Below are 16,223 nucleotides of genomic sequence, written 5' to 3' on the forward strand. Positions count from 1 at the left end.
AGTTTTCAGCTGTAGTTTTTAATAAACAAGTGTCAGAGATATCGGCAACAGAGGTGGGCAGGTGGTTACAATCGTATCCAGCTTTCCTGGACACGAGGGTTTATTTCGCGTGAGTGCCGTTACGTGGCGTACTGACCTTAAACTTTTTAAACTTCCCGCGGTGACGCGTGATGACGTTAACAAAAGAAAAAAGAAAATAACGAAAAGCTATCCCTGTGGCAATCAACTTCGCCACAACGCTTGTCGCGCTGGCGTTATCAGTGTTCTTAATAACGCGTAGCCTCTCGTCACCTGGAAATGACTTATCATCCTAAGAGCGTTTAGTCGCGACGAGCGATGATTGATTCTTGGCTTTTGATACGGTTCTTTTTTTTTTACTTCTTTTCTTTTACTTTTTCTTTTTTTCTTTTTGATGCAACTGAGTAAACAAGCTAGGCTAATCGTTAGAAGCACTCCGTGGCAGCCTTTCTTCAGTCGGCACGCATTGTTAACGTCCGAACTTCGCACAGCGTCTACGAGAGACGCCGTCGTGGACGGCTTTTGATTTTGACCTATCGGTTTCGTTAAGGTTCCTCCAATTATTTTGCTAGCGACTTTGCTATCCGCACTCATGGGCTCCCGCCGCAGCTGCAAATCGAGATGTTCTCAGGTATTAAGACATGAACATGGATATTTTGGTTTTGCACCTTGATGCAAAAGTCACGACAAAAGAATTGATGAAACGGTCTCTGTGGTGCCGCAGGGTGTGAGACCGGGCTAGTTGGTATTCCATGAAGTGGCTAGGGCAAGAGTGGACATGGGACGCTAGAAAGGCGACAAGGAGAAGCACAAACTTCCAACTTCCACTTGGAAGTTTGCGCTTGACAAAAGCGCAAACTTCCAACACGCAAAGACTTTAATGCAGTATCAGTTACCCAGTATCAGTATCAGCCCAGTATCAGTATCAGCCCGATCCCGAGGAACGTGAATTCCGAGCACAACGAGGAGCGGAGGTTGGCGAGGGCCAGAGCTCTCGTGGACCTCCACGCCAGAGAAGAAGGCGCCGTCTACGTGGACGCGGCGGAGTATCGAGGGAGCAGCGACGCATACGCGGTGGTGGCTGTCGGGGCATCGACTGGTACAACGAAGACCGCGGCGAGCGTCCGGACTCGAGAGGCGCACTGGGCGGAGGAGGTGGCCATCGCCTTGGCCGTCTCCGACCCGGGATGCACTACAGTGTTGTGTGACTCTAGAACGGCAGTGAAGAACTACGCCAAGGGTAGGGTATGTAGTGAGGCTGCGCACATACTGCGCAAGGCCGAAGACATCGGACGCAAAAGCGCTGTGGTGATCAAGTGGTTTCCGGCCCACATGGGCACTGACGTGTCGGAACGCGGGAACGTGAACCACAACGAGACGGCCAGCTCGGCCGCGCGAGGACTAACCAACCGCGCAGCTGCAAGCACGGCCGACTCGGAGTGTTGGTCGCGGTGCAGTGCCAAGGACAAGATGACCACCTTCAACGAAATAGTGAAGTGGTACAGACTTAACAGACAGACTATGCCGCCACCTCACCCGGGGCTTACCCGGAAGGAGGCAGTGTTATACAGGCAATTACAGACGGGGTCCCTGCTCACCCCGGTGCTAGCTAAGCACGTGTGTCCGAGCGTGTACGCGAGTGGCGTCTGTAGACTCTGCGCTAAGGAGAGAGCCACCGCGGCTCACATCCTTTGGGACTGTAGTATAAATCCACGAGAAGCCAGCGAGAAGACGACGATCCCGCCGCAGCTAGAGGCTGCAACGAGGAGCTATGACCAAGATACACAACTCAAGGCCGTCCAGCAGGTCTCGGCAGCTCTAGAGAGGCAGCGACCGCGCGAAACCGAGGATAAGGGGGGTAGCACCCCCAGGAAGGCGGCGGCGGCCCTCTCCGATCCGCGGAAGTAGCGAGGAACCAAGACCTTGAGGAGTACAATGTACGAGACTGACGTAGTGGCCGCGTCGCGGTAAAAGCTTGTCCTCCCTGCGTGGAGGGAGCCTAACCGACTATGCAGGCATTTTCACTAAAGTTGCTCTCTCTCTCTCTCTTTCTCTCTCTCTATCAGTTACACGCTAGTTGACATGCTGTCGATGTAGAGTACAGCTGTCAGTACGCTTAACACGAACGCTCGGCAGCGTGGCCGGACCGGCTTGGACTGACGCCAGCGCCGCGAAGTGTTGTGCTCTGTTATCTCGGTATGTTAGCGGCGGCTTACGATAGCTAGAGCGCAGCTCGATTCGACTGATCGTCTTGTCTTTCGCTTGTGCCTGACCGGCGGCGAAAGTACGCTCACTTGACATGTCCGTTTCGCTCGTGGCTGCTGTCTCACGCGCGTCAACACGTTGCCGTTTGCTTGTATCGGCAAAGCGAAATGCCGGGCGACAGCTCAAGCGCCTTTCGGGTTTGGCCTCAAAGCTGGCGCTTTAAGGCTAGCTAGCTAGCTAGCTAGCTAGCTAGCTAGCCAGACAGACAGACAGACAGACAGACAGACAGACAGACAGACAGACAGACAGACAGACACAGACAGACAGACACAGACAGACACAGACAGACAGACAGACAGACAGACAGACAGACAGACAGACACAGACAGACAGACAGACAGACAGACAGACAGACAGACAGACAGACAGACAGACAGACAGACAGACAGACAGACAGACAGACAGACAGACAGACAGACAGACAGACAGACAGACAGACAGACAGACAGACAGACAGACAGACAGACAGACAGACAGACAGACAGACAGACAGACAGACAGACAGACAGACAGACAGACAGACAGACAGACAGACAGATAGATAGATAGATACTATCGAAGTGGCAAATGTTCGCCAAGAAATGCATCGCGTTTAATGAACTGAATTCGCAAACCGCAACCAAAGCGCTATGTCTTCTCTAAATGACATGTTTTCGCATTCCCATATGTAAGCAGTCATGACTGCCTCTGCCGAATCTTTTCCCATAAGAACATACAGCCATTTAAAATATTAACTGCAGTTTGCCTTTTTGAAAACTAGCGAAAAAACCATATAGGATACGCGCATTGTAAAGTGTCAAGCATGACACTGTGAATAAGATCGGGAACCCGCTGTTTAAGTCACCAAGATGCGACGGCGGCGTCCTTATGTGCAGTTCTAAGCTATAAGATGCTACCTTTTGGTACATTGCATCTATGGCAGGAGTCTTTCTGGTTACCTAAAAAGCCAGTTTCTTATCCGACAAGATGCCACTTGGCGGTTTTCGCCAATAACTAGACATGAAAATTTAGTTTGAATCGCATCCATGCGTCTTTCTTGCTCAGGACACGCGCAGCTCTTACGCCCTGACACTAGATCTTCAGTGCATCGTGGGCTAAACAGGAAGCTAGACACTAGCCTGCGAGAGCACTCCAATGCGCTCGAGAATATAAGAAATGAACATGAACAACTATGCCACTGGAATCGCAGATTTGTTTATTGTCCAACCTTTGCGAACGCCACAACCCTGCATTTGCTCTCCTTTTCCCATTTATCATTTCCTCAAAGCGCCAGCTTAGAGGCCAAACCCGAAAGGCGCGCGAGCTGTCGCCCACCATTTCGCTTTGCCGATACACGAAAACGGCAACGTGTTTTCTGGACGCGCGTGAGACCGCAGCCACGAGCGAAACGGACATGTCAAGTGAGCGCACTCTCGCCGCCGGTTAGACACAAGCAAAAGACAAGATGAGCGGTCAAATCGAGCTGTGCTCCCGCTATCGCAAGCCGCCACAAACATACCGAGTTAACAGAGCACAACACTTCGCGGCGCTGGCGTCAGTCCAAGCCGGTCCGGCCACGCTGTGGAGCGTTCGGGTTAAGCGTGCTGACGGCTGCACGACAGCACGTCAACGACACACAACGTCAAGCGACACACAACTGGGTACTGATATACTTCTTAAAGGGGTCTAATTTTATTGTTCATCTCAGAACAGCAAGCACAGGGAGCGCCACGCGTATACCGCGGTCACGCACTGTAGCCGCGCTCCTTTTGCTCTAATAATATGACCGCCGGCGGCTTCAAGCGCTCCCGTAGGTGGCGGATTGGGCTGTCATTCCGGAAGGTTAAATATATAACCTCTTTTCATAGAAACAACAGCATGATTGTTAACATGTTGTTGGCTTGGATATGTTTGGCACCAGGCCCAAGACGGCACCCTGTCTTCTAACACGTTCTTGTGTTTGCGTTCGCGTCTCTGTCATGAAGGGACGCTCGCCGTAGCATGCTGCAATGGTGCTTGCGTTGATCGTATGTAAGGCCAGAAACGCTGTTCTAAAATGTCTGTTCTCTAACTTGTGCAGTAAACCCATGTTTATAGTATTCCCGCAATGATATGAGTCAGGAGTATGGCAACCGCAACCGCAAGCGTCATGGTATGGTCGTAACTTGTCGCAACAGCGCAGTAGTAATGCACAGACCCTGCAACTAAGCAATACGCAGCGAGGTATGGCTGATGAATAAGTAATTGCCAAGATTGGTTTTCAGTAAACGTTTGTTACCAAGAATGGCGGGTGCTTATACTACCGCAAAGGATGGATGCTGGGCGGTGACTCCAATCATTTACTCGCCACATCAGACATCTACACTGGAATTCAACTGGTTCGACCAACTCTCGTTTATATTATCTCGACCCTAAACTGCGACTTCGCCTGCCACCCGGGCTCCAGCTTTCACTCTCTTTGGGCCTGGCTTCTATCACAATGTGCTTAGACGTGCTTCCACTGATGACTGCTCCTCCTTTTTCTCAATAAATGAAGGCATTCATTCATTCATTCATTCATCCTTCCTTAAGTTGCTGTAGAAAATAGCGTGTCTTCATCTCCTAACCACCCTGTCTCTCAGCTGGCCTCTCCTATCGCAAAACAACGTTGTGTTGCAAATGGCTGGGCGTCACATATACAATTTTCTAGGAATGGCCAGCAGCGTGACGTGGCAATTTTCGGTGGGTGACGAGACAGTATGGAGCACCTTCTCTGCCACTTCCACACTTAGCGCTCTGCTCCGTGAGCTACTATTAGCCGCTGGGATGAAGTACGAAATGAAAGAAACCTAGGTGGGCTGGTCGCGGGCAGCTCTTTTCGGATTCCTGATGCCTCGATTTAAAATATATATTTCTTATCTAAGCCTAAATGACAGCGATATAGGCGAGGTGAGTTACGGCAGCTCGTTCATTTGGGCTAACGACGCCCTTCACGCAGCCCTTTCGTCTTCTGCGTGTTTGCGGATGGGAATGAAAGGCAGTAGGGTAAGACGCCTTCCTGAAATGAAACATTCGGAATAACTCATTGTTTGACGGTTGGACATATGTCTAGGGCCCCCGATCCGAACCACCTGTAAGTCGGCATCAGCTTGCAAAGGGAAACTCAGATGAAAGTTGTCAAGTGGATAGGCTTTGAATTATCATAAGGACATCTTTATTAAAATTCCTTACCATGAGAGGAAAGCCAAGTAATAAGCATTTTAATTTTATGGGTTGTTAAGACCTCCTGCTTACATAAGGCTGCTGTCTTTTACAGCCTCCTAAATTACAATGTAAGTTATGAAAAATAAACTGTTGCGGTGAACGTGTAAACGCATACGCAAGAAGAGTCCCAGTCCGTTTCGCAGTATTCACTCAATGAAGATGGAGCACGTCTATACTCTCACGTTGTAGTGATGTGAAGAACAAAACACTTCCAAACGAGTGAGTCCCGAATATAAGTCATTATAAGGTGAGCTTGCGCTGGAAAACACTCAAAGCACAACGATGGCCTGCGCGCATAGTAGTGCTTCCTCTAAATCTGACGTGTACGGTTCAAGGCATCGGTTCATAAGGTTGGAATGCCCGCAGATTGCAGTACAATCTCGGGTACTCAAATGAGATGGAGAATGTATGCCAGTAACCTTCACGTGCGCAATCTGATAAGATAACGCTCTTTCGCTATTGAATCTGTGACAACATACTGGATATTAGGAACACATGCAGGCCCGTCTTGAGCTAACCGATAACTTCCGAACAGTGGTTAGACGCTAAAAAAAAAAATCTCCCCCCCCCCCAAAAAAAAAAGAAAAGAATAAAGTTGCTTTCAATATTAGGTGAAACATAGTGCTCGGGGTAAAAAGGGCCCCAAGACTGCACAGTGGCGCCGACATACAGAAAAATCAAGAGCTAAACACTGGTATTTACTAGTATTTATGAAACCAGCATTTCTTTGTTCAATGCAGCCCTGTAGTCTAGGGGCCAATTGCACCACGGGTACTGTGTCGGAGCTCACATTTCATGTCAGCATTAATTGCCGCGTAAACACAGTATTTTCTCTTTAAATCCATTAGAAAGCCAAAATACACGCAGCGAAACTTTTATCCTAATACTTCAGTACTTTTCGTTCTAACGTACATGTTCGTGCTGATCCATTTGTTACAAAGTACTGAAAATGTACCCAATGGTTTCCCACAGGCAGCTGTTTTTATTCATTATGGTGACAGGAAACCGAGCCTCATGCCTCCAACGCTCAGAAATCTAAGCGGGAGCGCGCACAACGTTCTCGCACACCTTGTGTGATGTACCGTAGCGCTAAGATGCTTCGTGTATAATGTAGTAAAATCGGTTGTAAAGGTGGAAGTGCACGGTCGGGCACATGTGCTTAAGCTCATGAAGTTGATTTGTGACAAGATAATCTGTCCAAGCTTTCACACTTACTTTATAAGAAGCCTACAGCACCACCAATATGCCGGCTGCTTTTAACTGCACCAAAGAAAACTATTAAACCAATACAAGCATTGGTGACATCATTTTATCATTCGAGTGTTCAGACTGGTAACCTCTGGATTCGTAGTAAGTTGAGAAGTTGTGTGGTAATTACCAAGCTACGTTAAATAAATTTTCAGTAATTGATCTTACGTGGCTAAAGAAAATGAGCAGCTTGAGCCCGTCCTCGAGGTTATGCAGCCGAGTGAACAAATTTCGATTGAACATGCTTCTGTAAGAGCCATGCGAACAAAAATTTTGTAAGTAAACGCTCTTGGAAAGCGGAACTGACGCAGAAAAAGAACACCTGTAAAGTCACAGAAAGAACAGCACTTCAAGACGGCACACAAAGGAGGAATCACACACAAACTGCGCCAACAACTTGAAGCGCTGTTCTTTCTGTGATAATGAAGCAACTAGCCAGTCAGTCACCCCTTGCAAATCTGTAAGGTCAACCTGACTGCACCTAGCCTTTTGTGATGCTGTCTCCAAGACTATGGCCCCGTGAGCATGTTCCTTGTGGCCAGCCCGCTTTCGATATTTATACACACTGTTTTTTGGAAGGAAAGCACTTCAAAATTTTAGTGTCAGTGCAGCAGCGACCGTGCGCCGCCGAAACCTTGCTTGGTCGCAGAAGCGATGCATCACGCAATGATGGTGCAGATTTTGGCGTCGCTGGCATCAAGACAATGCGCTGCCGCCGAGGGAAGGAAGATAACGAAACTGAACAGCTTGGTTGCTGCTCACGGAGCCATGCCAATGGTGACGGTGCTATTGTGACGAAATCTGCAGCGGCGATATTGACGGCTGAGGCGTGTTTCTTTATCATTATTTTCCTTTTACAGGGAAGCCGTTAAGAGGAAGCTTTAACTCGGGCTCAACTCGTGTGCTGATTATTCAAGCAGATGTAAAACGCTGAAACGCTTTTCTGAGATAACCCCTGGACAAATTTTAATGCAATTTGCTGGATTTGAGAGAGAAGGGTAAATTCTAGTGACTGTTGGAAGCGGAATGTTTATTTAGGCATGAATATTGTTAAAAGAATTTTCGAAAATTTGAAAGTGCGGTAAATATAGAAGCCCAAAGGTTACAAATTAATATCTCCACATCAAGAACAGATTGTAGAGCTAATAGAATTTGGCAGATCATTAATATATATTAGGAATAACGGCCCCAGCACCGAACCTTGGGGCACGCCTGAGATAAAAGAACATTGTGACGAATAACCGTTATCTTCAGCGACGAATTGAGTTCTATTACGCAAAAGAACTTTCGGTCCATAAAAGACTGTTAGGGGCAACATTCAGTTTGCTAAGCCTTAAACAAAGTAGTTGGTGAGTAACAAGATCGAATGCTTTCTGAACATCTAAGAATATACATTCAATGAAAAGTCCCTTGTCCAATGCATCAAATAAGTCGTGGGTAAAGGAAATGAGCAGTGTCTCACACGAAAGTGATTTACGAAAACCATGCTGAAGAGGGAAAAAGAAAACGAATGATTTTCAAGGAATTTAGCCAAATTAGTATATACGACAGGTTCAAACATTTACATGGGATACTGGATAACGATATGGATCTGTAATTGGTGGCGTAATGAGTAAGTATCACCAAAATTGAATATTTGTAACACGTTACCCACTTTCCAGTCCCTGGGGTAACTGCCTGAGAACCCGTTCGTTTTGGCTTGAAAGACGTTTTAATGAGACAGTGAACAATGGGGAACCATGCTTGCCTAATATCACGCATACTGGTTTTTCCTTTTTTATTATATGGTATGTAGGAGATGTCGCCTTTAATTATCGCCGGCTACTCCTTTTCACACAGGGATAAAAAATAGAATAAATCGTAACAAAAATAGTGAAATCATAACCCAAATACCGGTAACATAAGTACACTAATGTAACACTATAACTGAAAGACAACTCCAAATCATAAAAAAACAAAGTCGAGTAACATAAGTAGATTAGTGCCACACAGAATCCAGTAACATCTGTGCACAAAACACAAAGTCCGGTCACTTAGCTAGACTAAAATAAAGGCACATAAGAAATCACGGATTAAACAATGCGCTATCACATTTAAACACTCAATTCAATACTTTCCAAGAATATCGCTCGCTTCTAGAAATCTTTGATGAGCCAGTAACGCTCGTCTTTGCAAGGAGTATGTTGGCCAAGGATCTTCCTGAGGTTGAAGTGCCTGCGATCTAAGGCCACTAAATCAAGTACTAAGCGTTGCCTGTGTATATCGTGTCCCGAACATTCTAGCAGAAGATGCTGCACATCTTCATCAGCGTGGTCACAAGTGCATTTCGCGCTATCAGCTCTTGAAATTTTATGTAGAAAGTGTTTTGTCACGCGGTACCTAGACGCAGACAGTGAATCAGCGTTTCAAAAGGTCTGGTTGCATTTAATGTGAACGGGATTTTGAATTGAAGCGATGAGTCAATATGAAATAAATCGGAAGATTTCGTGTTCTGATCAAACCATGTCACTTTGCAACCATGGGCTGATATCCGTCTGAGTATGCTGCGCAATTCGCCTTGTGTTAGAGGGAGACTATGTGTGGCGTTATTAACATGCGCTTATCCAGCTGCTTTGCCTGCTGCAACATTCCCAGGGATAGTAGCCAGGTATCCACTGGAGCGTTTCTGTGCGATTTTCTTCACTTGCTTCTCTGAGTTCCATAAGTATCTCGTTAACTAACATCATGTTTTGTGAATTGCTGGTCACTATGAAGTGAAGACAAAGCTGCCTGCGGGTCGTAAAGAATGACCCATTGTTCGCCTTCTTGCATTGCATTTTTATAGCGTAGTAAAGGCAATATTGCAAAAAGTTCTGCAGTTGTTGGTGACGCCGTGTGAGATAGTTTAGATGTTTGTATTTGGTTCCATTCTGGAATGACAAAGGCAGCTGTAGAAGAATTTGTTTGGCAAGAACCATTTATATGCGCTTGAATATAGCCAGGGTATCGAACGTATATTTGGTATAATGCCAGTTGTTGTGCTGCTAGCATAAACATATGGCGTTTACGAATAATTCCCTCAACCGAAAGTTCGATTATTGGAGCTATGGAGGGTAAGAGATATCTGAGAACCAAAATTCGTGATGTGATACTAGATCTTTGTGCACCTGAATCACCAAATTAATGTTCGCCCTGTCTCTCTCAATTAGTGCACATGCTAGTGGGTGCCTTTTTTGCTGCACTGGTACGCGAAATTAGTTTCTACAGGTTTCAACCATCCTCATAAAAGGAAATGGTGGATGACGTGCCTCTGCACTGGCTATTAATCGTTCCTAGCTCTTAGCTATTAATCGTTGGAGTATCTCTTCACATGAACGGGAGATTCCACGCAAAACAGAGGAATAATATGTTATCTTTCGCTTTATAAGTGCATTATGTACTTTCAGTAAGGATGAAACCGACCCTCCCCTTGTCGTGCCTGCTACACGGCGAAGAACATGTATTAATGAGTTTATTTGTTCTTCGAGGGTTTAATTTTAGAATTCCAAGAAAGTTGCCTGTCTAGTATAACCCCACAAATTTGTGTTGTTTCACTATATCTAAAGGTTGTCCCTCAAGGCACAGCTGAAAATCCTTCAGATGCCCTCTGGTGAAAGACAACACAGCCGTCTTACTGTAAGAAATTTCCATTGCCATTTCCTTTGAGAATTTGTCCACAATGCTTAAGCCTTCCTGCAAATTTGATTGAACAAGGCTGGTATATGAGCCAGAGGCCCAAATGCAAACACCATCCGCATATATAGAGTAGTGTAGTGCAGGTGGAAATTTCCGCGGCAAATCCTCCATCACACAATTAAAGAGAAACGGACTTAATACACTGCCTTGGTGGGACTCCTTGAATAATATTATGCGAGGAACTTTTTCCTTCACTTGTATGAATAAATATCACTTGTATGAGTAAACTCCCAGTTCTAGCAGGCCACATAGTATATGTGCATGGCTGACTGTGTCGGAGGCTCTTCTAATGTCTAAAAAACTGCTATTGTGACATTTCCCCTACATCGTTCCAGTTCAAAATACATAACGATATCCAGAATTTCATCCACGGTGCATCATCGCCTTCGAAATCCTGTCATGTGATCGGGAAATGCTTCTGTTTGCTCGCACCACCATTACAGCCTAGTGTCAATCATTTTCTCCATGACCTTGCATAAACAGCTCGTCAGACTCACAGGAAGAAAAGATTCAAGAGAAATAGGTATTTTACCAGGCTTCAATATAGGTATCACACGTGTAGTTTTCCAAGAGTCAGGGATACGGTCCTTTTTCCGCAAGTCATTGAGTAAGTTCAAAAGTGCCAATCGAGCATTAGGTCCCATGTTTTGCAACATACCGTAAGTAATGAAATCTGGACCTGCAACAGTCTTTGACTTACAAGACACAAGCGCACATTTTAGCTCCATCATAGAGAATTCGCAGTCAATGTACATGCTGCGGCTGAAAACAGGGAAGAACTTTTTGTTTTGCCATTTAAACCGAACATTGAAACTCAGCACTAGTAATATATATATGTTTGTTCTAGTTATAACTTTGCAGAATTCCTTAGCAATCACTAATTTTGAAGTATTCTTGGCTATTGTGAGAGCACGAAATGTTGTGTTTGAACAACAGAGCCGCTTAATGCACTAATAGTCATCATACTCGTGGAACTGGTGTGAGGGGAGACAGCGTATTGCAATATTCATGTCATCTTTTTTCCCTAATTTTTGTAGTCGTGTCCAAATGACTGAGGGGATTTGCTGCGAAAGAAACTCGACGACAAGAGAAGGAAACGAAGACGTGTATATATGTGGTAACACTGTGCAATCAAAATTCAATTGTTAGTAGCGCTGTGTCTTCGCTTCCTGCTGTGGCAACCATGCGCAATGAAAATTCAGTTAATAGCACTGTGTCTTCGCTTCCTTTTCTTGTCCTCGTTTTTTTTTGTGCTTTTTCTCATGTTATGCAGTACCAACTAGCCCACCAGTCTGTTCTCTTGAAAGTCTGCGTGGCAAAACCGCAGCAGCTGTTTATGGCTTCAAGGCCGCCGTCACTCGTTCATGCGGCTAACAGTGACATAACGAAATACGAAGAGAATAAGTCTTTAACAACGTGGAAAAGAATTTCCTGTGGCCTTACCATGAAACGGTGACGAAGCAGTAATGCCAAGCGCTGGCAGAAGAACCCAACAACGATCCTTCGGTAGCATTTCACAGAAAGAGACCGGCGATGGGGCCCGACTAGGCTTCGCACGCGTTGGGTCGTGCCGCCTGTCAAGCTGCCAGCCACAGTCATGTTTCTTGATGTGCTCTGCCACCTAACGGAATCGGCGAAGTTCCATCGCTCGGCCGCGAAACGGCTCGAGTGTCAATTCTTGTCGTTTACTATGTGACTCTATGCCGCTGAAGCGGCGACGACAGCCGAAATCACGCCATCCGGCCCCTTAATATTTTGATAGCCGGAGGAGGCCCTGGAGAAGTTCGTCTCTCGACGTGACCGCCGCACGACGCGAATATTTGCCGCACACAACTAGGGAAGGAACAAAGGGAGGAGAGTACATTGGAAACCGACGAAGAAGAAATGAGCTGAGCGGAGGCAGAGAGCACGGCGGAATACTGGCTGGGCGCCTCTTATCGCTGGAACATTAGTTGGCCGCGCGAAACGCATTGCAAGATAGGCGAGTCGGCGCTTATGTACAGGCTGTTTCACACTTAGAAGAAAACTCGGAGCGAATTGCATTGCGATGCGGCGAGCGCTTCAGTCCGGCGGCGGCAGCAGCTCGCGCAGGCTCAGACGCTCGAGGGGCGGGGTCTTGAACCGCATCGTCAGCTAGGGCGGCGCGTGCTGGCCGCATTTGCGGGAAGCGTGCGAAGTCCCCCGATTTCATCGTTACTGCGGGAACTGAGCCGACGTTCTTTACTAAGCGTTGTGCGACGCCCACCGATGCGCCTCGAAGGCAAGTTCATCCCCGAAAGGTACGGGGCAATCATAGACGACGTACTGATTCCGCACGCGTTCTGGACGGCCCGTTACCGCGGAAGGCGACTATGTATTCCAACACGATAGGTCGCCGATCCACACTGCTTGTGTTGCGCAAGTTCTCTAAGAGGGCGGCGTCACTGTCCTGGAGTGGCCGGCCCAGTCCCCGGACCTCAACATCATTGAAAATGTCTGGGGCTCATTGCAACTATCGCGCTGGCGCGCCGTCCTCTCCGTGGGTTGTCCGAGGATAGGCTTTGGTCCACCATCGTCAGCAAGTGGGACGTGCTGCGAATGAACATATCGCTGACCAAGTCACTCTACACCCCACTGCACTCCGGAGTGGGCGCTGTCATCGCTGCTGCTGGGCACGTAACGATATAGTGAAGTTCGGAGCGTGACGCGTGCGTTTCTCTGCCGGCGGGCAGGGTCTGTCTAGTGTAAATAAATTTTCTCGAGAAGAATCACTTCCAGCTCGCTGTCTTAACCTAAAACATTCCTTTATTAGTATCCGCATGCTTCATAGCGTTTCACGCCCATAGTTATTATTGTTAAGTGATCTGTTTTCCTATAGTGTCAAATAAAGACTGAGCACGTTGCGCGCACATTTTGGCGTCTGTTTCTTGACGCTGCCTATTACGGTAGCACACACAGTGAAGAAATATACGTGCACGCACTCAGTACCCTGACCTGTTGAAAGAACAGACGAAGCATGTTGTCAAGAGAAGCTTGTACAACTCCATTATCGCCAATGAAGGCTCGGAGGTTAGCGTCGCACAACGCTTAGTAAAGAGTATCGGCTCAGTTCCCGCAGTAACGATGAAATCGGTGCAGCGCCCCTCACAGAAGCACGCTTCCCGACTATGCATCCAGCGCGCGCCGCCGTAGCAGACGACGCGTATCAAGACTCCGCTTCTCGAGCGTATGCGCCTGCGCGAGCTGCTGCCGCTGCCCGACTTCAGCTGTGGTGCTTTTGTTCAGCTATTCACATCAATTATATGCGTTCATTGAGTGTATAAGTATTTTTTTGTAGTGTCGCGTATTGCAGCTGCCGCTGAGCGTCTTTTAGCAGCCGTTTTAGAAGCCTTAGCAGTCGTTAGATGTCTTTTCAGCCTCTTGATCATGGGATCTTCATTTATTCTATGATTCGCAACCGACATAGAAACAACGTGCTGAAACTAAGCAGAACTTCACACGGATAATAATTGGACAAATGTAGAATAGGACGTCACTGTTGAGCCACTGAGCAGCCCATTTATTTTGCTGAGCGAGGAGCGCCGCTGAAGTCCTGCTAAAAGTTCGCTGGACCGCTTGAGCCTCCAGTCGTGCTTCCAGTGAACACTTTCACAACGGCACCCACAGCTCCTGAGTTGAAAAAAAAATATAAGAAAGGCAGCGACTTTCCATGAATAAATGAGGAAAGGCAGCAAGGTCTCACTGCACGAACTACTGTCAAGAAACAACCAGATAACATTTTTCTAATGGTGCTCGCGTCTATACGTGGTCGTTCAGCTTCATTTTGACGCGATTCCGCTGTTTTACTGAAGCTTTTGAATTCTCGCGTTCACGGGAGAATCGACGTAGTGTGATGTGGTTTTTCTTACTATATTTATCCCTATAAGACAGGAATAAGCAGTGAAATGTAGATTAGGGCGCCACATCAAGTGTCAAGAAAAAACAACACCCTGAGAATTAGCGATACTCCTCTCACGAGTTACGCATTTTTAAAAGGTTTCTTTGCTTATACAATTCAAAATTAAACCTCTCTTGCGCACGTTGTTTGTTTATAATCAAATGATGTATTTTTAACGCTGTAAATCGCTAAATTATGATTTCCTCTGCTGTAATGCTTTCTTTAAAGGCCATGCAGGTACCAGACGGACAGCCATCTCTGGATTCTTACTGGCTTGACCGGTTGCCCACGCATTTCATTAGCCTAAGAAAGACCGCTCAGCTGCAGACAGTTTTATCGAGTGCGCCGCCGCCGATTTCTCGCTTCCCATTCTTGTCAAATCTCCATGGTCTTTTTTGTTTCCGTTGTTTGCATCCAATTCACTGTCTCTATTTCTCTCTCATTCTTTCTGGTGACTCCTTGTTGTCTATTAACACTTTTAATTACGGTGTACGTGTTTGCCAACTTTCTTGACCTTTTCCTCCGTCTGGGTCCGCGCGTTTCAGGTAGAGATAGTTGTGCACTTTAGCCACCCAATTTATTTTGATTCATATTCCTCAGTCTTTCTTCAAAACTGATTTTGCTTTGCACTGCTCTGACTTCGAAAGAGGCCAAACCCATGTCACCCTGCACTGCCTGATTTGTGGTTTTACCATGGGCGCCCAAAGCCAACTGGCCAACCGAACTTGGGGTTAAGTTCTAGCGGTAGAAGTTCCACTGTTATACTTTGAAATGTGTTCAAACTGTTAGCTGTAGATTACATTGCGTGATTACTTGGTTCGGTGGACATAGTTTGCACCCGTGAATTTAAAAGTTTTGGTTAGTAACAACAGTATACCTTACAGTGTGAATTATACTTATCGAGCAAAGCGACCGTGTACGAACTGCGCAAGCGCCCGAAGCAGTGGTAGGTGCTGGATTACAGATATCGTTGCTCTGTACAGCGCATGGTCCAAGCATGCGACATCAATCTTTTACGAGGGTTGATCCAGAAATAAGGTTCCCATCAATTTTAGAAATACACAACATTGTTTATTCTCATAGAAATTTACATCATTGGAAAGATGAAACTTTGCTCTATTCTTCTACATAATCGCCATCTTTTTTCTATGCATTCTTGTAGACGGTGCTCCAGTCTCTGTATCCCTATGTCGTAGAACGCCGCCAACGCGATGAGGAAGCGTTTCACCTCTTCTTTGACTTCATCGTCGCTCCGAAAGCGTTGGCCACTCAAATGTTCCTTTAACTTGGGGAGCAAGTGATAATCAGCAGGCGCGGGATTGTACGGTGGGTGGGGCATGACAGTTCACTCAAAGTTTGTGAAATGTTCCTGGGTGTGACAGGAGACGTGACTCGCCCTCGGCGTCGGTTCTGGATAGCTCGCCTGAGTTTTCTTAGTGTTACACAATAACTCTCTGTGTTGATTTTTGTGCCACGTTCCATGAAATAGATCAGCAGTGTCCGCTTAGGATCCCAAACAACACTGGCCATGACTTTGCCAACCGAAGGAGTTTGTTTGAACTTCTTTGCGACTGGTGACTCTGGGTGACACAATTGTTTGGATTTTTGTTTCGTTACGGGAGTCAATTGAAGCACCTAGTACGTTTCGTCTTGCGTAACAATGGAGTTGAACAATCCTTTCTTACTTTCCTTACACTAGTGAAGAAACTGGCGAGCACAGTCAAGGCGTTTCTCCTTGTAGTCTGATGTCAACAGCTGCGGTACCCATCAAGCACAACACTTGTGATACCTCAATTTTTCAGTCCAAGCTCTTTCCACTGTACCGTAAGTACTCCCAGGA

General features: G+C 46.6%; 1 protein-coding gene across 5 annotated transcripts in view; it reads right to left on the reverse strand.

Annotated features, from left to right (window-relative positions):
• Positions 1–13,978: 13,978 nt before the first annotated feature.
• Positions 13,979–16,223, reverse strand: part of LOC140218490 (uncharacterized) — an 86,536-nt gene continuing 84,291 nt past the window's right edge. For all 5 annotated transcript variants that reach the window (XM_072288222.1, XM_072288220.1, XM_072288224.1 and 2 more), the window contains one exon: positions 13,979–14,115. Coding sequence is in view for 1 of the 5 variants with exons in the window: in XM_072288224.1 (XP_072144325.1) it covers positions 14,042–14,115 (74 nt within the window). In the remaining 4 variants the exon portion in view is untranslated. The remainder of the gene's footprint in view (positions 14,116–16,223) is intronic.

Source organism: Dermacentor andersoni, chromosome 5 (genome assembly GCF_023375885.2).
Source record: "Dermacentor andersoni chromosome 5, qqDerAnde1_hic_scaffold, whole genome shotgun sequence".
NCBI lineage: Eukaryota > Metazoa > Arthropoda > Arachnida > Ixodida > Ixodidae > Dermacentor > Dermacentor andersoni.